Source organism: Kwoniella pini, chromosome 1, assembly GCF_000512605.2.
Source record: "Kwoniella pini CBS 10737 chromosome 1, complete sequence".
NCBI classification, from domain to species: Eukaryota; Fungi; Basidiomycota; class Tremellomycetes; order Tremellales; family Cryptococcaceae; genus Kwoniella; species Kwoniella pini.
In genome coordinates, this window is record NC_091716.1 from 42,082 (window position 1) to 63,986 (window position 21,905).

General features: G+C 41.9%; 8 protein-coding genes across 8 annotated transcripts; 3 read left to right on the forward strand and 5 right to left on the reverse strand.

Annotated features, from left to right (window-relative positions):
• Positions 1-208: 208 nt before the first annotated feature.
• On the forward strand, positions 209-2,761 carry I206_100019 (uncharacterized protein; the record flags this gene model as incomplete). The annotated part of the gene is made up of 11 exons (XM_070202115.1): positions 209-314; positions 395-451; positions 521-652; positions 727-749; positions 835-950; positions 1,023-1,145; positions 1,207-1,312; positions 1,391-1,523; positions 1,718-1,893; positions 1,965-2,475; positions 2,547-2,761. The coding sequence occupies 11 exons, from the start codon at positions 209-211 to the stop codon at positions 2,759-2,761; spliced, it is 1,698 nt and encodes a 565-aa protein (XP_070058216.1).
• A 157-nt stretch (positions 2,762-2,918) lies between these two features.
• I206_100020 (uncharacterized protein) lies at positions 2,919-4,284 on the reverse strand (the record flags this gene model as incomplete). The annotated part of the gene is made up of 8 exons (XM_019159520.1): positions 2,919-2,985; positions 3,068-3,128; positions 3,207-3,465; positions 3,530-3,596; positions 3,676-3,833; positions 3,953-4,009; positions 4,070-4,087; positions 4,180-4,284. The coding sequence occupies 8 exons, from the start codon at positions 4,282-4,284 to the stop codon at positions 2,919-2,921; spliced, it is 792 nt and encodes a 263-aa protein (XP_019007384.1).
• Positions 4,285-4,740: 456 nt separating this feature from the next.
• I206_100021 (uncharacterized protein) lies at positions 4,741-6,628 on the reverse strand (the record flags this gene model as incomplete). The annotated part of the gene is made up of 8 exons (XM_019159521.2): positions 4,741-4,898; positions 4,972-5,457; positions 5,516-5,619; positions 5,680-5,694; positions 5,765-6,069; positions 6,152-6,258; positions 6,333-6,354; positions 6,407-6,628. The coding sequence occupies 8 exons, from the start codon at positions 6,626-6,628 to the stop codon at positions 4,741-4,743; spliced, it is 1,419 nt and encodes a 472-aa protein (XP_019007385.2).
• Positions 6,629-7,134: 506 nt separating this feature from the next.
• I206_100022 (uncharacterized protein) lies at positions 7,135-12,042 on the forward strand (the record flags this gene model as incomplete). Its single annotated transcript, XM_019159522.1, has 6 exons — positions 7,135-7,255; positions 7,320-7,667; positions 7,732-8,690; positions 8,797-10,182; positions 10,256-10,786; positions 10,858-12,042. 6 exons carry the CDS (start codon positions 7,135-7,137, stop codon positions 12,040-12,042), a joined length of 4,530 nt encoding a protein of 1,509 aa, XP_019007386.1.
• A 573-nt stretch (positions 12,043-12,615) lies between these two features.
• On the forward strand, positions 12,616-13,424 carry I206_100023 (uncharacterized protein; the record flags this gene model as incomplete). Its single annotated transcript, XM_019159523.1, has 3 exons — positions 12,616-13,097; positions 13,186-13,271; positions 13,333-13,424. 3 exons carry the CDS (start codon positions 12,616-12,618, stop codon positions 13,422-13,424), a joined length of 660 nt encoding a protein of 219 aa, XP_019007387.1.
• A 278-nt stretch (positions 13,425-13,702) lies between these two features.
• Positions 13,703-16,160, reverse strand: I206_100024 (uncharacterized protein; the record flags this gene model as incomplete). Its single annotated transcript, XM_070202116.1, has 11 exons — positions 13,703-13,751; positions 13,821-14,006; positions 14,082-14,274; positions 14,335-14,426; positions 14,479-14,747; positions 14,825-14,897; positions 14,947-15,074; positions 15,137-15,223; positions 15,297-15,352; positions 15,413-15,651; positions 15,751-16,160. The coding sequence occupies 11 exons, from the start codon at positions 16,158-16,160 to the stop codon at positions 13,703-13,705; spliced, it is 1,782 nt and encodes a 593-aa protein (XP_070058217.1).
• An 818-nt stretch (positions 16,161-16,978) lies between these two features.
• Positions 16,979-17,566, reverse strand: I206_100025 (uncharacterized protein; the record flags this gene model as incomplete). Its single annotated transcript, XM_019159525.1, has 2 exons — positions 16,979-17,246; positions 17,331-17,566. The coding sequence occupies 2 exons, from the start codon at positions 17,564-17,566 to the stop codon at positions 16,979-16,981; spliced, it is 504 nt and encodes a 167-aa protein (XP_019007389.1).
• Positions 17,567-18,229: 663 nt separating this feature from the next.
• Positions 18,230-20,705, reverse strand: I206_100026 (uncharacterized protein; the record flags this gene model as incomplete). The annotated part of the gene is made up of 8 exons (XM_070202117.1): positions 18,230-18,342; positions 18,415-18,661; positions 18,723-18,986; positions 19,050-19,091; positions 19,153-19,393; positions 19,467-19,874; positions 19,944-20,322; positions 20,381-20,705. 8 exons carry the CDS (start codon positions 20,703-20,705, stop codon positions 18,230-18,232), a joined length of 2,019 nt encoding a protein of 672 aa, XP_070058218.1.
• Between the last annotated feature and the right edge of the window lie 1,200 nt (positions 20,706-21,905).

Genomic DNA, 21,905 nt, shown 5'->3' on the forward strand with positions numbered 1-21,905 from the left:
CGAAGAAAATGGAATTTATATTTTCATGGAGCAAAGATAAGGAAGAATCACTGTTTTGGCTTGTGGGAACAATCAGTGTTATTTGCTTATCTACATACAAAAGCTATCTATACATGTTCGATACATAACTGGCGACTTGAAGTCAAATTCCAATTCCTTTCATCACTCCTTTTGACTCGGAACCCATAGCGACTTGACATCGAGAAAAATGGGGGCAGCGGAGACACTAAAGCAGAGGACCAAATCGCCTTCAGCATGGGTATTGCCCAAGGAAGAATCGTGCATAGCGCCCGACAATGTGTGGACCAATAAGGGTATGTTCAAGATTCGTACTGAAATGGTCTTCGCTAGATATGCTTTGCACGTCTCTGACTTGGGCACTCGGTGAACGCAGATATGGATCCCGCTCCACAAGAACATCGTCTGTGGACAGGATGGACCTTTTTCACCTGTGAGCATCAATGGATCCCTAAGAAGAAGTAGAGCGACACGATCTGACTCGCATGGATTCATATCACAGATTGGATTTCCGATGTATTGCAACCTGGTCAATGGGCCACCGTTGCAAGTTTCGTCGGAATGGGGTTGACATGGTGGGAGAGTTGTCTGGCCATCTTCGTTGGTGGTGTTTTGGTCTCTATCGTCATCACTGGTAAGCTCCACTCATCGGTATGCGTCACTGCTTCGGAGCTATGTGAAGCTCACTCTTCATATCGGTATCTTCAGCAAACGCCTATGTTGGTGCAGTGGTGAGTTCCTCCTTCCATGCTCGTGTGATCACTTCAAGTGTCGACTGCGTTACCTTGATTGACCCTCCGCCCGTTGATGTTGCAGCTACATACACCTTTCGCGGTCACATCCAGATCTGTTTACGGATACTGGGGATCGAAGTTCGTGGTCTTTTCAAGAATGGTGATAGCTTGTTTCTGGTTGTCAATCAATTCATGGTCGTAAGTATCTCTCAGCCCACTTATCAAGCCAATATCGTTGCGAGATTGGCTGACGACTTTTACGTTCGACAGTGGTGGTGTTTTCATTTCTTTGATGATAGAAGCTATCTGGCCTCAATACGCCCATCTCAAGAATACAATCCCAGCAAGTCAAGGTGCTACTTCCCGTGATTTCTTATCGTTTTTTCTGTTTTGGTAAGCTCAGTATCATTCAACCGGACTGATTACGGCGTATACTGATCCAATGGTCAATCAGGCTTTTACAACTCCCTTTCGTTTTTATCCACCCTTCTAAACTCAAATGGGTGTTCAATATCAAAGCTATACTGGTTCCAGTTGTAGCTGTCGGTACCCTGATCTACGTGAGTTTTTAATGTCGCGGCCTAAGTCCTTCTCCCGCTACAGAAGAACTTTACTCATGCGTTACGTTTCGCCTCTAGTCCGTTAAAAAGGCTGGTCCTTTGGCTTCATTAGCCTTGTCAAATCCACCCGATAGAGTACCAGCAGGATCCAAGAGGTTCATTGCTTTTATGTATTCGGTCACTGCCACGCAAGGAGTCTGGGCAACGTTGAGTGAGTTTGACCGTCCATTCCGCGGTTTATTTCCTGGCCGCGTTCCTCCTTATCTGCCTTCTTTCCCCTTCGCGTTTCCATTTCTCTAGCCTCAAACTGCTTTGAGACCCTGGAACATGGGTACTGTCTGCCTAACTTCTCTCTTGAAAAGGAGTTGACGAACAAGCTAACGAGGTTACTATATCATTTACTAGGTATCAACGTTGGTGATTTTTCTCGATACTGCAAGAAACCATCTGCAACCTATGTTCAATTGCTTGCGATCCCATTCTTATTCAGTTTCCTAAGTATCTTCGCTGCTATCTCTGCTGCCTGCTTGAATACGGTTTACGGTACCTCCGACTCCTTTTATCAATCATACGATATTGTCGTGAGTCGATAGATGTCAAAGTACAATGAAGTTTGACTTTGCGCTTATGATTCATGAATCTTAATACTCAGGCCCTCTGGAACACTTCAGCTGGTGGAAGAGCAGCTATGTTTCTCGCTTCGCTAATTTGGGCTTTATCGAATGTCACCACTAACATATCGGCAAACTCAATATCCGCGGCAAACGATTTAACTTCATTAGCACCCAAATATATCAATATCAAACGTGGTCAAATGATAGCCATTACCATCGGTGTATGGGGATTCGCACCCTGGAAAGTCCTTTCAACGGCTAGCAACTTCATCACATTCATGGCTTCGTATTCCATCGTGCTTGCTCCCATAGCTGCATTAATGGCTATCGATTTCTTCGTGGTGAAGAAACGGAAAATCGACATCTACGAATTATATAGACCTAAAGGGATTTATAGCTTTAGTAAAGGTTGGAATTGGAGGGCTTATGTTGCTTTGATCGTTGGAATCGCACCCAATTTACCCGGTATGATTAATGCTATAAACAGCACAGTAGCAATCGGAAATATCCAGTATATTTACATGGTTTCCAATATTGCGGGTGATATTTGTGAGTGTCCCCGAAAGTTTCCGCGTTCATATGAATGACACAGCAAGCTGATTTGATCGTTTATACAACAGTTGCAATAATCGTCTATTTAGCACTCAACAAATTCTTTCCAGCTAAAGAAGCTCAAGTCGATGTTGCAGTACATGACCTCATCCCCTCATCACCAGGTGGCTCATTCGCCGACCAAGGTGAATATCCAGTGACTTTCTCTGGAAGTACTCCTGCTGCGGAAGAGAGGGACGAAAAAAATAGTCCTTGGTTAAAGGAGAGTAGGCTCTCGGTATAGACGCACATATCCCGCAACATATTAGTATGAAATAGCTCAACGATGCAGATTGATTGACGTTTTAATCCGCCAAGATTCAGGTACATTTAATGTTAAAATTCATACATACATGAAGTCAGGTTATGGCTTGTAAACAGATCGTCCATCATGATACCTCTCATGGTAAAGCTTGACCTCCTCTTGTAGCTTTAGCTACTTCCGATTGAGCTTCGTTTCTGAGATACCTATATATCGATGAATCAATGGTCAACAAATACAACCTGCAGTGTTCGCACACGGAATGCGGAGATAGTTTAGATGACTTACCTTCCAAGTAATTCTGTGTAGTACTCATCTTCTGAGCTAGTATTCTTGAGCGATTCACGATCTGAATCAATCATAACAATAACCGTCTTAGTGATAAAAAAACAGCGCAATAGAAAAACTGAATAGGATTTTAACTAACTCATAAGGTTTTCCCTATATTTTAACCAACCATTCCCCACTTGATTCTCATCCAGTCCTCTAAATTCAACTAGATTATAAAATCTTCTAACGAAAGGTGCTATAGCAAGATCAACAGCTGTGAACTGTTCTCCTGAGAAATAAGGACCTTTTACTCGTTCGGCTAATGTTCTTAATCCTTTATACAATTCTTCTCTAGCTTTATCTTGATCTGATGAATCCTGGAATTGTTGAAGTTTAAAATATGCCGGTAAGATTTTCTAAGATGAACAAATTCTCATTCAATCATAGTTCTATGAACCATGAATAAAAATACTGACATACCTTGGATACATGTTGAACGTTCAACCTTACCCAACTTTTCTCGTATGTATCACTAGGAAAAATTGATCTAAATTGTCCGAACAATTCATAAGCTAAAATGGCAACGAAGTGAATAGACAAAGCTGAGATTGGTTAAAATAACATACGGATGTTCCTTGCTGTCTGGGAAGAGATCCTCGATGTACTCCACAAGAACATCAGATTCGTATAATGCTTTACTTTTACCGTCTTTAGACTTGATTTCTACAGTAGGCACTAGTCCGAGGGGATTTAGATCGAGAAAATGTTGTTCTTTCTTATATGGCTATTACGACAAACGATTTGAGATCTCAGTAAACGGGATCATATCATCCGGTTGAGAAGGACTCCTGTTCCCGGGGGAAAGGAATTTGGAATAAAAAGTGGTAGAGCTTTGTGACTCACGTTGACTTCATGGTATTGATAAGGAATTTTACGTTCCTCCAATGCCATCCAGATTCGCTATAGGTAAACAGTCAGCTATTACCTCAAGTACGGTGATGAAGTGGGTGATCATCATACCTGGTTGAAGGGACAAAACTACGAATAAGACTATGATCAGCTCTTCGAGTCTAAAGTATCATCCGTAGGGTTGAAGCTGAGATGCGTTGTAGATTGTTCAGCTCACTCACCCAGCCACTCCAAAATGTTAATTCTTCTTCCTTTTGATGTTTATCAACAGTCTGTTTAGCCAAACCAGTAGCTACAGGATGAACGTTTTCATCAGGCATAGGCATCTTGGTTATTCTCGTTGTGGTCAAGTATCTCGATGATTTGATAATGTTAGGGATCGAAGCTCTATGTGATGCTAAAAGCATCAGGCGACAGGATGATAAAGTCTACACCGCCTTTGAAAGTTTAGGCTCTCCCTTTTATGGTCTGGTCTGCATGTTTGGATTGATAATCACTCCTCCCTAGTACTGCTCAGTGACGAGAATCGACGTCATGCTGCTGAAATGGTTTGGTCAACCTCCACCGAGGTAGGAAGATGTCACGTTACCGTGAATTACGGGGATTGCTAAACCGATACTGAAATGCATATCTGTATCATGTTTCAGCCAAAAAGGCTTCTCGGCATTCTGTAATGCTAAATCAACTGGTTGTTCTCTATGCGATTCTACGGACTATGCAACAGACGAAGTCTACCTCGCGCCTATACTGAAATCTCGGGTCATGTCTTCAACGCTTGGGGTCTACCACTTCACCTCGCAACCCATAGCCAAATGATCACTCGCACATATCCCTTTGCGAGGTAATCCTACTCCTAGGTCTTCGATATTTGGCGGAGCGTATACAGCAGTAATCTCCGCTTTAAGACTGCTGTCGATGGGAGGAAGCAGAAGGAGGTAATCTGCGCAAATGGCATGAGATTGCGTCGCTTCGTAACGTGTTATCTGATATTGTGCGAGTAGAATTTAACTCACCCAACGTCAACCTGAACAGAGGTGTAAAACAAGTATATGCTGGTTCGCCTTTCCCAACTACATCGCCTTGAACTTGATTGAAACCACCTCTTTTGTCAAAGTTCTCCTTATCGGCGCCAGCCCAACTTGAATTGCCATAAGCACTCGTCGCACCTTCAGTAGGTAAAATCGTTCTCATTGCATTGACTAGTTCCTCAACCGATAATATACCATCAGTATCCCTTGGTGATCGAGTATTGGCTATACTCTTTTCATTACTATCCGGTAGCTCGCCTTCAGCTTCCTCGTCTTCCTTTGTATTTGGTGTATTACTTCCAGTAGCGGTAGTTGAAGATACATCGGATAAATAAGAGGAAGGCGACACTTTGATCACGCTATCGTGAACCATTCTGGATGATGTGATTTCCTCTATCATGGTGTCAGGTAAAGGTGTATGAGGAGAGACGAGAAGTTGATAAGTCGCTTCGGACGGTTGAGTATTCAGATCTACGTGGGTACGAATTAGTCAGAAAAGAGTCTCTCCTAAGATCGCATACTTACTTACCCCCTGCAAAGATTGCTGGCCATGAAGTACATCCGTTCTCATTTTGAAACTGCCGTATATTCCGCAACAAAATAATTGATTGCCTGACCCGTTCGTATGCATATCTGGGATTGTAGACGTCAGTTTGTGATCTCACAGTGGAGATGGCCAGTCAAACAACCCACTTAGGATGCCAGAAACTATGTTTTAAAATGATCAGGATCAGCTGACATGATTAGGGTGCAATTACGATTGATGCTTATCTCTCACAGATGGGTTGTTGTGACTACTATTCCTCTTCCGTCACCATCTACCTCTTCTAGAGCAGCTATCAATCCCACATTTTTTGTTTGTCTACTACCACCTCTCTGCCTTGGGCCTATTTGTTCTTCACTTTCATCCGTAACTAGTGGCAATAATGGTTCCTCATCTAGATGTAAAAGCTTGGATGCTCTAACGAAGAATTTGGATGTTCGATAGAATATTACTAGACCGTGAAGTTTACCTGGTCCAGAACCTTTGATGGGAGTATGATTCGGTAAAGCCGTTGAGTATTCTTTTACGCGATCGCATTCCTATAGAATCTGTTGTTAGAGACGATCCTATACAGCGCGTCGAAGTGTGGTAGAGGGGGAAAAACAAGAAACGATGACTCACTTGCAGACATATTATATCAGCTTGAGAATGGTGCTCCAATTCAGCAAGAAGCATAGCTTTCCTATCTGACCACCGCAAGCAGTCCGAGCCAGGGAATAGCTCTCTTCCTGTTTTTAATAAGAAACAGTCAGCAGGTGAAAGCCTTGAAAGGGAGTACTGCTTTTTTCTTATAATCACTCACGAACAAGCGTTTGAGCGAGAACCTATTCAAAATATATTAGCTGAATAAACGATGTCGACTGCTTGTAAACGCACATTCCAGGTCACGATCTTGACATTGCCTTCTTTACGATCACTGCTTGAGCCTACAGATACCCAATCTCTTTTCAGGAATCTCTTTCTTTCAATTTCCGATTTCAAATCATCGTTTAACTCTACTTTGCCCTCTGCTAAAGCTTTCTTTTTGGCCATTTTAGCTGCTTTCCTTTCTGCTGCTTTAGCTATTTGCTCGGGGGTCAAAAAAGGTGGTGCTGGCATTATTATTATAAGTAGGCGTACCAATGGGTTCTCATGTGCGGATCCCAGACGATTATAAGGTTATGATTACAAGGTTGAGATGGGATGGACTAGGTTGGTGGAGGGGAAATTCACCCTGGAGTTTTGAGTCAAGTTTTATCATTGCGGATCCGCTACATATCATATTACCATCGCTCTCGCTCGTACATATATCTCGGTGCATGATAATACTAAAGATGCTTTTTCATGTACAGAACCTGGCGATGCATTAATCATGCATGTAATTCAACATCGATACAAGAGAGCTTATAGCAATCTATTACTATCGGCGAAACTCGGTTAAGATGTCCGAATGCATGGTGACCACGTGGCTTCTCGGATATCCTACAACTAGTCATAGATTTCATCGAAAAAAGTCTGAAAAAGGTCATAAAGCATTAAAGACTACATCTGCTTTCATAGGTAAATAAATACATTGTTCTGATTGGCACCTACCTCTTGTACATTACAGGTGTATCGTCGTAATCATGTCAGAACAGCCAGAACAGCTGCAGCCTCAACAACCTAATGGGGAAGTTGCTCCAGTTCAAGATGTCACTCCAGTCGATGGTGAAGAAAAAGTAGAGGAACAACAGGAAGTTGCTACTTGTATGTGTCAAAGTTATCTTCTTCTTGGCTTGCATGGTGGGATTCAGCTCATAAGAGTGCACAGTACCTCCTGTCACTATCCGATTCCCTACTCCTACATGTCCACGTACTATCCCGAAGTCGAAAGACTCATCGGAAACCCGAGATCGACTCACCATTTTTCCTCAACCAAGTGAGACAGTGCAAGATATAAAGCTCTTGATCAATGACTGGGTTGGAGCATATTGGCTTGGTCCTTATTCCCTGCGTCTACCCTTCGTTAAAGGTGAAGATGGAAGAGGTATTGTCTTTACGAAAAAGGAAGATCTTAGCGAGATCCGAGCAGGAGAGAAATTGAATGAATGGTTGGAAGTTCAAGACGCCTTCGCTCATCTGGATGAAGATAGTCAGAGGACCTTGGAGGTCGTAAGGGGTAAGTAGTCACGGTATGAAGTATCATCTGATAACGAATAACTGATTCTGAACTCATATCGCAGAGCCATACGGGGAATTCACTGCTAGGCAATCCGTTCTTCGATTGCTTGAACTCATAGCTCCAGCAGGTTCCACCGCCAACACCACTTCGACATCTCTCGCTCTTCAACCAGGGTCAACAATCTTCGAGTCTGTTCGAGACGGAGTTCTCTCATCAAACGGTGAAACTCAGTACGAAGAAGTGGAAGTCTCCTTGCCTAGCGGTAGAAAGGGTAAAGGTGGGAAAAAGGAATTGGTTAAAGTGAAACGAGCTATTTCCAACGATAAATCGCATGCGTTCTCAGATTGGAAAGGAGATTCATGGACAAGCACAAACTTTGGAGATTTACCATTCAGTCAACCGCCCTTGGAAGTAACACCATGTTTACGATCTATCCAAATCTCACCTTTCAATCCTCCACCACCACATCTCCGTCAATTAGGTCATCAGCTTTATCTGCAAGTCGCTTTATTAGAAGGTGAAACATTGACAATCATCTGTACAACCAGAGGGTGGTACGTATCCAAGTCGAATGTAAACCAATTTGACCCGTCCCCTCGATCCGACAACAATGGGTCGATCTCTTCACCAATACACTCTTTGATAGACCTCCTCCATTCCCTCTCACCACTCTTCTCTGAGAGAATATCTAGATTGTCGCCCTTATCGACGGAACCTCCCTCACTTGATCCCATTTCAACAGTGACTATACCTCAAGCTGAACCAGCTTACCCATGGCTGGCAAATGTACCTAAACCAGCTACATCCGCCGAAATCCTCCGAACCCAATTGGCGTTCCTCCACACTGGCGCTTATGGTGCGGACAGTGTGGACGCTGCTCGAGATTGGAACGAAGAGATTCAAGGTATTCGAGAATTGCCAAGAACTAACATGCAAGAGCGGGTGTTCAGAGAGAAGATGTTGCAAAAGGTGTGGGCGGAGTTTGACCAGGCTGCTGTGCGGGCTGTCCAAACCGTCTCCGTAAGTATCTGAGCCACTGATCGAAGCCTTTCATTTCTTCGGTCCTTCGGGTGTTGAATCGCGATGGCTGACGTATGAAATGATGCTGATACTTTGTATTTGACAGCGAGGTGACATTCCTTCTATCAACCCCTCGGAAGATCCCAAAGCTCACATGTACCTTCAATCCAATATCTTCATCACTCAAGGGGACTCTGACGCTCTCAACGCATACGGTCACCTAGGTGGAGATGCAGCCATGAGAATTTCTCACGGCAAAGATGCGGCCGGTGTTAAACTTCTCAACAAGCTTGACGTGGATGGTTTGTACATGCTTGGACACACCATCGTCGACTGGCAAGGTAAAAGATGGATCTGTCAATCTATCTTACCTGGTATATTCTCCAATCGACGAAAAGAAGACGAGGAAGACGAGGGAACTGCGCAAGTGGTTGCAACCGAAGAGACTGATGGTCAAAAGAAGGAAGATTGGGTCAAAGTTGGGGAATCACCTAAATCCTCTACTGAAGAAGAAGCTGATAAATCCGCTGAAATCGAAGCCGAAGCTGGTCTTGAAGGTGAAAGTGAAAACCCAATGATGATTTACGGTCTAGATTCCGAAAAACCAACTTCAATCCATTGGGATAAGTCTACTCACAAACTCATGTCGCAGATTGGACAAGCGCAAAGATTAGCTGCTCACAAAATCAAAGATGGAAAAGGTGAAGAGTTCGAATTTTACGCTAGCTCAGAAGTTAAAGGATTGAAGGGTACCGATGGCAGACGATATCTGCTTGACGCTCAACGATTGTCACCTGTTGATATCGAATGGTTAGAAAAGGATTATTCCACTGAGAAAGGTACATACCCTCACAGACTCGCCATGCTTCGACCTGAATTACTTGAAACATTCTGGGAATCAGAGTTGAAGAGATGGGCAAGAGGTGTAGCGGATAAAGCTCAAACCAAAAAGAACGAAGAGGCTTCCAAAGAGGCCGGGCCTTCGACAACGGAGAAATCAGATGAGAAACCTGAAGAAGGTATCGCAGCCGAAGTTGAAGCTCTCAAGGAGGAACAATCACCTGCAGCTGAAGCCGCTGCAGCACACCGAGCGGAGGAGGAGAAACCACTTGATGCAAGCGTGGTAGGCGATATCAAGCAATTCGAGCTCAGATTTAACCCCGATGCATTCGTCGATCAAATCCCTTCTAAGGAAGTTGAGAGCGATAAACCTTTCCTACCCTCGACTGTCAACGACGAGTCTGATCCATCTATCAAGGCTGTGAGAGATGCTTCAGTTTTCCTTAGATCCATCGCTATTCCTGCTGTTGTTTTGGACGTTCTTACTGGTAACACCTCTGGATTGATGGATGGAGCTTCTTTGACGAAGCACTTGCATGGAAGAGGTATCAACATGAGATATCTTGGACATCTGGCTGCCACCATCAAGCAGTTCTCCGCTGGACCGGATGGAGCGGAGAAGAAGGAGTCTGGACATCTGGCCACTTTGAAGGTGAGTCTCTATTTTACACCTGATACGCAGTATCAATCGGCTAGCATAGCACTGATCAATCCCTGTCTTCTAGACCCTCGTGATACAAGAAATGATTTTCCGAGCATCCAAGCATATCCTCCGATCTCTGATTGCTAACCTTCAGCCCGAAACTTCGACATTTGCCATTTCTCACTTCCTCAACTGTCTCTTGGGAACCTCATACAACTCCTCGCCCTCGGCTACGTTCAACCCTATCGGCGTATCTGATAGAGAGGAATCACCGGAATACACAAAGCTCACCCCAGAATCCTTGAGGAAATCGATCGTCGAAGAAGTCCAATCAAGATTCAGATTTTCGCTCGAAGAATCAGTCTTCGAAGAAAGTCTAAAGAAGAAGCAACTTCTGAGAGAATTGGCCGTTCGATTTGGTTTCCAACTTGCTCAACGAGATTACCTCTTTGATAAAGACCAAGATGTTGTTAACGGAAATGAGGAAGAAAGGGACGGTAAGAAGGATAAGAAGGCCAAGAAGACCAAGACTCCTACGGTCAAAAGAGCTCACTCTTTCGAGGCCGAAGATATATTGACTTTAGTGCCTGTTGTCAAGTCTACTGCTCCTTCCGTAAGTCGTTTTTCGCCTAATCCGAAGTGCGACGTGGCGCGGCAGGAAAGTGCTAAGGTGTGAGCATTCAGGTAACTGTTGCTGAAGAAATCCTTGAAGCTGGAAGAAACACCATTAATAGAGGATCCATCGACCTTGGTTTGGAGTTCATGTTGGAGGGACTGCAATTATACGAGAACATTCACTCAGTCATTCACCCCGAGGTAGCATCGGTGTACAACCAATACTCCCAAGCCATCCATCAACTCGCCAGGCTAAAGATTCAACAAGTCGCCGCCGCTGCTCAACAGGAAGGGTCCAACACTGATCCCGATCAACCTCTTGGATTGGACATCTCTACTGCACTTCGTCTACAACGTCAAGCTATCACCATCGCTGAACGAACTCTCGGTGTATACCACCACGAAACCGCAGGATACTACTTCAATCTTGCCATGCTCGAGAATCTTGAAGGAAATGCTCAACAAGCCCTTCGATACTTTAGACACGTACTCAAACTCTGGGATGTCATCCACGGTCCTGATCATGCCGAAATCAACACTGTCTTGAGTAACGCTGGTGTCGTACTTCAAGCTATCAACGAAACTACTCTTGCTCTTGCCTTGCAAAAGCAAGCGTACGAATCGACTCTGTCTCTCTTTGGGGACGCTCACATACAAACTGGTCAATCACTACATCAACTCACTCAATCACACTTCTTGTCTGGAGATATGGCTTCCGCCTTGACTACCTCTGAAAAAGCTTTGACCATTTTCAACGCCAGACTAGGTGAAGATCATTCACAAACTAAAGAAGTCAAGAAAAATGTCGATCTTCTCAGAGCTGTCATTGATAATGTCGAGAAGCAAAAAGAAAGAAATGAACAGCTAAAGAAAGAATCTCAAGAGAGATTGAAAGCTGCAAAAGAAAGACTTTCATTAGGTTCAAATGTTGCTGGAAAGAGAAGACTTGGTTCAACTTTGACCGGTGTGAATGGAACCAACGGAGTCAGAATCGTTGATCCAGCTACTTTAGCTGCTGCTGCCGCTGCTGCAGGACACCCTATTGATATCAATGGTCAAGTTCCTGCTGGTGGTAGCACTGCTACTGAAGGTGGTGCACCTGTAGCTGATGGTTCTGACGTTGGAGCAAGAGGTACTGAAAGTGTTGAAGAATTAGTAAGGTTTATTCAAGGTCAACAAGTCCCCAGTGCTTCTGCCGCTAAAAGGGGAAAGAATGCTTTGAGAGGTAAAAGAAGAACAGGTGCTAAGCGATAGACGGAAATTCTTCGGAATAAAAAGACAGGGAGGAAAAAATACCATTCATATATAAAATCAAGCATAAATAGCATAGTTGAGTTTCTCTCAAAAGTTTGTTTCCTGCATATATCCAATATCACATAGGATTATAACTTATATACATATCAAAAGTGAACAAAGTAAAAGTACTCATGCACTACTCTACTCGTGAATTTGCACTCAGAAATCTTGCATATACCAGTAAATCGATTGACACTGCTTGATACGAGTTGAAAGCAATCAACGGGAGCCATTAAGGGTATGCATGTCACCTGATCTTGCACCATAACGCTGGAATGCAGGGAGAGTGACCGAGTTACGTCATTTTGATCGATCTAATATGTTTATATTGGGATCATTTGATCGTCATACTGTCATCATCGTATTCCGGTTGGTCCATTTGATGACAACATAGAGTAAGGAATCTTAAATGTATATATATCAGACTTGACGACTTATCGATTGGTATGTATATTACACATCCTGCTAGTACAAGTCAATAATCGAAGTCTTAGCAATAACCATAACAATACTTTCGAGCATAAAATCACAATGCCAGTATCTACTAGATCATCAGATGCCGTCCAAAAGGTAGAAGAAGTAGTTCACGAATCTTCACAACTCCTTCAAGGTCAAGTTCCAGGACATGAAGAATTATCAGCAGGACATCCAATTCATCCAGCAACTGTACATTGGCCAATTGCTTTCTTAACATTAACATTTGGAATAACAAGTTTAGATTTAGTTCCATTGTCACTTTATCCTAAATCAATTTTACCTCCCAGAGCAACTTTAAATACATTAGCATATTATTCAGCTGGATTAGGAGTAATTTCTGCTTTACCTGCTATTATTACAGGTTTAGGTGAAGCATATGAATTAATTAGAAAAGAATATATCCAAAAAGGAAAAGATTGGAATAAAGTGATTGATTCAGCTTGGAATATGAAAGATACAGGGGGTAGAAAGATCAAAATGACAATTAAACATGCTAGTATGAATGACTTGGTAGTTGGTTTAGCAGGTTATAATTGGTAAGTCTATTATTCTATCTAATACATCTGTCGAACAACTTCTATATCTGAAAATGCTTTAATGCTGATAAATTTCTTTTTGCAATAGGTACAGAGGAGCGTACTATCCCGGACAGAAATTACCCCAAATTACACTCCTTCTCAATGCTATCGCATTACCAGCTTTACTTTATTGTAAGTCAACTTGTTTTTGGTCATCATCAATATCGAGTATCAAAACTGACAAGGGTTACAGCCGCTATGCTTGGTGGAAGATTGGTATATGAGTATGCAATGGGCATTCAAAGACAGGGTCATGGGAAGGAGGTTCGGGAGAAGGAGGAATAATGGCTTTGCGCTATAGTCAATGGTGCTTCAACTTGAAAATATAAACTTCAGTATTGTGGCATTGTATCAATATGATGTATATTATAAATGTGTTTGTATCTCTATGGCTACAGTGTGATTAATTATAAAATCCTTTGGTACAAGGAAACATCTGACGTTATTCCAGGAGACACTTTGCCGTGATATGCGATATCACTGATTCTGGGATCCAGGCGAGCGTAAGATCTGGAGGAGTTAATTTTGTGATTGTAGATAAGGCAAAGGTGTGAGCCCATATCTTAGCTTTTGTTAGCAGCGAATTTACTCTTCTGTCTAATCTTATGACCACTACACAACGTCACGTGTCTCAGCAAGAGCTATTCGTATAAGGGATTAGTAGAAGGCGGGAAAACGTACTATTTGATGAACAAAAATGGTGCGGGAACGAAAAGGCATGCTATACCTCCTAATAAACTATTGCCACCTCCAATTCCAAGATGTTTGAATAAGGCATTCGCGAATAAGGGGAAAGCTGCACCCCAAGATGCTCTGAATAGATCGTTCAATGTGAGAACGGAAGCCATTTCGGTATAAAATACATCACTACACAAGTCAAAGACAGACATTGTCAGCTTGTTTCGCGCACATGGTCTTGACCTCTCATGATGGGTTACTTACCCGAAGTATGCAAAGATACACTGAAACAAGATAAAGGCACCAATACCAAAGAATCCAGTGAAGATAGTAGGTACGATCCAATGAACGGATTCGTATTGACCTGACCAACCGAAACCGAACATGGCGATTGGAATACACACGGCAGCGATAGGTGCGGGATATAATCGGATTTCAGGACATGGAATCACACCATCTGTATATTATCCAGTCAGCTCATAGTAATACTACTTGCATTATATGAAACGCAGCTCACCATTTGAGTCGAAAATGGGTTCGAGGTATTTATGAATATACCAGCAGAATACAGCACAAGCCGCCCAAGCACCGACAAAAATACCCATAAACCTATTATTCATATTAGCATTTCCGCCCGAAAATCAAAGAGGGACCTACTCACGCTGTACCGGATTCTCCTGCATTAAAGCCGTGAACTTCCATATAGACCAACGGGAAACTCTCGAACCAGATATAGAGAAGACCGTAAATGAGAGCGAGGTAGGTATTGTATATCAACAGGATCGGGTCGAAAAACAGAATGAATGGTCGAAGAAGAGTTTCAGAGATTATTTGCCCGCCTGAAAGATGGCTCGAATCGATCATAGCTTGGGTTTTGAGCTCCTCGTTACCTGTTATTCTTCTCAATCTGACCATCCTTCTATGGAGGATCTGTTGCGACCAAGAGGGCCAAGCTCAGCTTATTCTGATTCGAGCAGCAGAGCGACAAAGTGAACATAAAAACTCACATTCTTGCTTGAGGTTTCAGGGAAGAAAATGAGGACCAAGACCAAACAAGCACCAGAAAGCCATGTGAGTACCCTATGGACGCTTCTTAGTATTTGAAAGCAACATAGTAGGCATTACTCACCATAAAGGCCAAGTCCATCCTTTGGCTTGATATGTGAAACCTCCTAGCAACGGACCGATGACTGGGCCACATATGGCACCACAACCCCACACACCGATTGCATATGCTAGATGTTTCGGTCTGAACATCTATGGCAAAGAAAACTATATCAGTGGGTCGTTGATATTTCGTCACAAGAAGCATTACTCACATCTCCCATAGTGGCCCCTCCTACTGCTAAAGCGGGACTTCCGAAGAAACCAGCCAAAAATCTCATTGCCAGTAACGTATGAATATTCTGCAGATACACGGATTATTAGTCAAAGAGCTGTGTATGAGACTGATTTACACCGTGCGATCACGAAACTCACATTGGCATAGATAGTAGGGAATTGCAAAGCAACAAAGATGAAGAGGGTGCCGACGTCTGATTGGAATAAATACGTAAGCGCCATCAAGCATCGATAAGTGCATATCGAGAGCTCACAAACTGGCATTCTGCCTACATTGGACAGTTCCGAAACTGGAGACCAAAGCATTGGACCAACCCCGTAACCCAGTACGAAGACAGTCAAGCCTACTAAAGCGGTGGTTTGAGAGACCGTAAATTGTGCCATTACACCTTCTATACCTGATGAGTAGATCGAGGATCCAATATAGACAGCGAATGTAAGGAAAGACATCTGCAAAGCGACAAATGACTTATAGCCTGTTGACCAATTTTGTCTATATCAAATGCGTTTCAGCCTCCCAACGGTCTCAAGGTCTTGAGCAGCTATAGAATTGATCCATCAAGTAATCATGCTAGCATGACTATGTACTTACGGGTTTTCGGGGTCATCGTCACTGTACCAAGTAACTAGAGTTGGGTCATCCTTTGTACCTTGCTCCGCTTGACCATCGTTATCTGCCATTCTACCATTCTCATTCCCCCTTTCACCTTGGGCTTTCTCATTCGATGCCTTAGCGGCTTTGTTGTTTTGCTCGTCCACTATGGTCGTTTGTGAATCTCTCCGAGGCTCATTGAAATCTCCAGGGGATTGACGTGAAGTTGTCCCGTACGGACCACTGTTTTTCGATCGCTTCTCCTGTCGTTCCAAGTTTCTTCTGGCTATCCCTTCTTTACTATATTGTTCCGGGACGTCAATCTCATCGCGATACTTCAATAATCTATTGCCTGATACGAAACGTATGATAGTCCCTAAAGCTGTTGTTTGATAAGCGTTGAAAGGCATTTTCGACCTTTTTACAGTCGTGATTTACCAGATCTCAGTGTATCTAATAAATGAGAGGAAGATAAGTCGAAAACAGCCATCAGATGTAGGTTATATTGTACAGATAAGTTGATGATGAAGTCCCAATCACATCTATCATTGAAAAGCCTTTGAACTCAATCGCAAAATCATCAGTGACGTCGATGTTGACGATATTCGACACATAATATTGACATAAACCGAGATTTTGATGATCAAGCCCTATGGCCATAATATACTACTACATGCTTTTCAACGGGTTCTGATCATATTATTAAGTAATTTCTCGCTAGTTATATCGTTATCAATACTAATTTTAACGATTTTTCACCATTGGCCGAAGGTATTCAGAAATAAAAAGAAAGTATTGGAGCGGAATAGTGGAGGTAATGGGGAATCAAATCGATCGAATTGAAGGGTTAGTCAGATCTCATTCGAATCTCGCTCTGACAGAATGACGTAGTAAACCTCTGATACCAATTGCCGCCGGCTTGAATCACAACGACCGACATTACTACCACGGGATGACACATCTCGAAACTAAAGTTTGCATTACCAGGTAAAATAGAATATTCAAGCAAGACTCGTGATCTTTTGACTGCTTATCGATAAGCTGTGGCAGTGACACATTGGAAAGCAAGGATGCGATAGAGGAAACATATGCATATACAGGCGCAGAGCAGCTTGATTGATTGATCAAGAAGAGATAGAAAACAAGATAAAAATGATTAATTGAATGAAGTTTAACTTCTTATCGAATCAACAGACTTTCAATTCTAAGATTCATCCACCAATTATCCTTACTTCTCTGATTTCTTTTCCTCCCACTGTTTCCACCGGTCGATAGCTTTGTCGACGGTGAGGACACTGTTGTAAGTCCTCTGAGCTCGTGATTCGGAATATTTGAGATAAAGTGGATCATCCTTAAGAGAGGAACAATAAGTTTGAACTCCATATTCGAGAAGAGTTTGATAAAGGCCATCATAAGGTGAAATCGCGTAAAAGTTCTGAGCACAGAAGTTCTGGAAGACGTTATCTCGATAAGCAGCTTTAAGAAGTTCTTTCGCCCTGTACGATGGTATTCAGTGGTATACTCGACTTCAAATGGAGCATAGGAAAACAAAATTGACAAAAAAGAGGATATGTACTCACGATTCAGGGTCAATTGTCGAACACTCTTTGACTCCGGTGTTGATATCAATTATCGTACTTGCCCATGATCTTCTGCTTTCTTCGTGGTATGATGTCCAATCCTGCCATTCGTCATCCTTTTCACGTTCGGGCATGTGCAATGACAATCTGAATTTTTCGCCATCCCTAAACTCGATAAGAGTATCATCACCATCCCCAGTGAATTTAAGCGATCCTTCATTCCCTTCTGATGACATCTAGTAGAATAACAAAACTCGAATTATTTTAGATCAGATCACTTAGCTTCTGTTGAAAAGGTAGATACCACTTACAATGAACATATCACTGTATGGAAAATCGAATGTTAGAAAAAGAAGTGGAAGTTGCATGGGCTTCGCCACTGATTCGGAGCAGATAGGTCTCTATAAACAGTATGGCTTGTGAGTCAGAATTACAAACGCATACTCTTTCCTTTGCGAATTGACAAGACATATCCTTTCATATTTCAGAGTACGAAAGGATGACATGCATGTCATAATGAAATATGATTGATATCATCATGCTTTTAAACGAGCCAGCAGCTGTGGCATCCTACTTTCCATTATATCTTACGCTCAAACAAAAGATATGTTGGTACTGTTATGATATCATCACTCGAAATAGCTCCTTTAGCAGCTGGAAGGCCTAATCTTACAATTCCAAATGATGCATGTAAATGGGCATCATCACACACGCTGAACAGGGAAGCCTCTTCTTGACAGTAAGGAGTGATTTATTATACTGAGATAGCGATATACAAATACATGTTGACAAATAATGGAAAGTATTATAATACCTTATCCGCAAATATAGAGACAAACGTTGTAAAAGTAGAAATATACAAGCGTACAAGGGACATACAGGATTAAGAACGTTCTAGCTCATGTTGTCAATTTCTCCGCAGCTAAGAAAGATTCCGAAGCCATTTGAGAATGGTGATGTCTGTAAATAGCGTAAATTAAACAAATAGTCATGATGATCTTCACTAATGTTCCTGAGAAATCATCAAAAATTTCGTCAATGTACCGCATATGCACGTTGTGAGTCGATGGAAAAAATGATTTACTCAATGTAAACCATCCATTTTCGCCTTTTCTACTTATCCATCTTTTCCTGATTTTCTGTACTTTAATATGCGGTTCTTTGTAAGCTAATCTTCTGCTTACTACCCTATTAACAAGTGAAAGACCTCTTCGTGATTTTGGTGAATTGATGATTTCGATAGAAAGCTCATCTGGTGAATGAGGTATAACGTCTATCGATCTTTTCGAGCGGGATATCCTCATTGATTCTCGATATCCATCGACACATGACTATGATTATCACGTCAATAACTTTTGTGATGACTACTTTGTCCTAATTACCAATACTCACTTCCATTGCATCCCACCATGTATATCCTTTGATACCTTCTGTTGAGCCACATTTACTCATCTCTCTCCTTAAATTTGCATCGACCATAGCATTTTTAACCAACTTGGCATACCCCTTTGAAATTTCTTGAAAATACGGTGAATCAGGTTTACAAACTTGTGCCCATGATAATTCTTGATTAGAATGGGGTAACGATAAAAGTTGACCTGTTTTACCATGTTGAACTAAATCTCGAGTCCCTTCTGCATCAAGACCAATCACAGGCTAAAGGAATTTTAAATTAGATTATCACATCGTCTTCAGTAGTTTCATTGAAAGTTCACTCACTAGACCCGATGCTAAAGCTTCAAGAACAACTTGACCGAAAGTCTGATATTCAAGAAAGTCAGCTGATATTCTTCATCAGAATAGGTGAAAAGACAGGACCTACCTCTGTGAAACTTGGAAAAACGAAAATATCCGCAGAAGCATAACATTTCGCTAATTCTTCACCTTGTTTATGACCCATAAAACTTACATCCCAGCCTTCTTTCTTACACTTCTGTTCCAAATCCAAACGAGCTGGTCCATCACCCACAAAAACTAATTTAGGGAATAATGTACCCGTTGGAAGAAATTCTTTCAGAAAAGAATAGGCTGATAGTATAATTTGTAAATTCTTTTCCCATGATCTATTGACATGTTATCAGCTTTCATTCTGGGAGATAAAACTTGCGAAATTAGCGGGGGAAAGCCGTGACTCACATCCTACCGACGTAAAGCAAAACTAATCGATTATCCCCTTTCTCGCAATCAGGATTGTTATCTATCGGTCCGTTCCAAGGTGTTAAAGGAGGAGTCATCAAACCCGCATTATCCATTTTGATTTCAATCTTGCACTTTTCTTCGGTATTAACTTTTACGTTATTTTGCCTTTTTATACCCCAACTTTCCCGCAATGCCGCATCTCGTTTTTGAGGACCAAATTGCGTTAAATCCACACCTCGAGGCCAAAGACGAACACTCGAAAAAGACTGAGACTCGAGCATGGATTTGGTTGATGGGGAAGGACATAATGTAAGTAATAATTTAGAATATAAGGAAGATTGGAAAGCCCATATTATAGGTGTAAGGAACGATAAGCCGAACAAAGTGGCGTAAGTTGCGAGATTTCTATCGTATTTAATCCACTCGTTATAAGTATAAAGTCCTTCTTTATTTTCCAAGTGAACATTTACTTACGTATGATAACTTGCAACAACAGCTCCACCTAATCCTTTTCCAATTTGAGGACCTTCATTTGAAATCCAATTATCACCTGCCCAACCTAATTCCATTGCTAATATAGTTTGAGCTCCTAACCAAATTGGATCAACAAAATGTACAACATCAGGTTCCCATTCTCTAATTACGCTTAAAAATTTAGGTCTTAAGAAATTTAATTTTAATCCTGGATAAATAATTAATGGGATACCTAATGTACCTACTAAAGGGTGAGAAGCGTATGTTGAAATGTTTGAAGCTGGTCCAAGAAGAATACATTCATGTCCTTGTGTTTGAAGATGTTCCAGCAAGCGAGATAGAGTTCGGGTTACTCCATCTACTTTTGGTAGGAAATTTTCTACCAAGATAATTTCAGCTTCTAACCCGAGAATCCTTTTCAATTTCCATAGACTCACCCGTTACGATGACGATTCTCAAGCCTTTTCTACCTTTCTTCGAGCTTAACCAATCTTCTCTCGCATCTTTCTCGGATTCACTCATGCCCTTTCTCCATTTGTACTTGATATCATCTGCGTCCAGGTATTCATGATTCTCAGAATAGTCTTCTTTTCCGGGTTCAGAGTTTAGATCCAGATCAGGTATAGACGATGAAAAGGAGGGATATGCAGTGTGATTGATGTGTTGCTCTGCTTGTGGTGATTGATAAGCTGAAGATTCGGGTGTCTGAGGTGGTGTGATTGGAAATTGTACATGGTGCCGGGTTGTAGTTGTATTCTCCATTCTCGTTAACATCCACCTTGGGTCGAATGCGAAGTCAATTATGCTATACACAACTTCGGCTTCTGTCAAAATTCACGGTAGGAACGCAAGTATTATATGGTTAGATCAAGATATGAGCATTATAACGATTGGGCGAACGAGATGCAACATCATATGGATAAGATGAGCTTGCCATCTTCTTACCAATTATGGATCAGAAAAAGCCAGTTTCCCAACAATCAGTAAAGGAATATACCATCAAGAGATATGGAACGTTGGTTATTCACTGTATTACTTTTTAGCGTAAACAACGGATTAAATCCATTCCGAAATTAGGTTATGAAACGCGTCAATATGTACCTAGATATCATGTTGATTTGATGTATCATCTGTATATCGTATTAGAAGCCAGGTAATCTTGTTTGTGAACTCAAGATAGATCAGTGGAAATGGAACTGAGGAAGACACGTTTGTCTTTCTTACGCTTCCTACCATGATGACTGATTTGCGAGATCAGCAGGAACATCGGATCGTGAAATCATGTTTAGCTAAATACGAGAGCCAGATACAACACTCAACTGAGTTGGTGAATGGGGTAATCAAAGAGCAAATATCAATTGAACGTGTCTTAGAAAATGGGTTGTAAACGTGCATGACTTTGTTATCGGTGTCTTATGTCAACATGGGGTCTCCATTAGCGAGCAACAAAGATCCAAAGTCACGTGATGTCTTAGTTGTCTTTTCAAGCGCTTATCAAAAGATGACGTGTCATTGCTCCGTCCCCGAAAAAACACTATCAGAATTACCAGATTAGGCAAAAGCGGAAAGAGAGATAGCTCAGGGTATGAAATTTCGTTCCTTTTATTGATAATGGTTCTGTCTCACCATAGGAAGGAAAATGAAAAATATTACTGTATGGTGAGTTTACCCCCCCTTCCCCCCCTGTGTCGTTTACTCTCACCATATACATCCTTATTAACCTTGTTCTACCTTTTACTTTCTTACTCTTTCTTCTTCATCACCTTTATTTATTCATAGAGACCTTATACATACGCCAACTGAAATTAATAGGTCTCTCCCTTTCCGGCTCGGCTTCACAACTCGAATACTACACTCATATCTCCAAACTTACATAACGCATATACAGATCATATTCACAATGTCTTACACCGCCTAAACAACCAGTCTTCCCACAAAGAAGAGAACCGTCGTCAACAACAA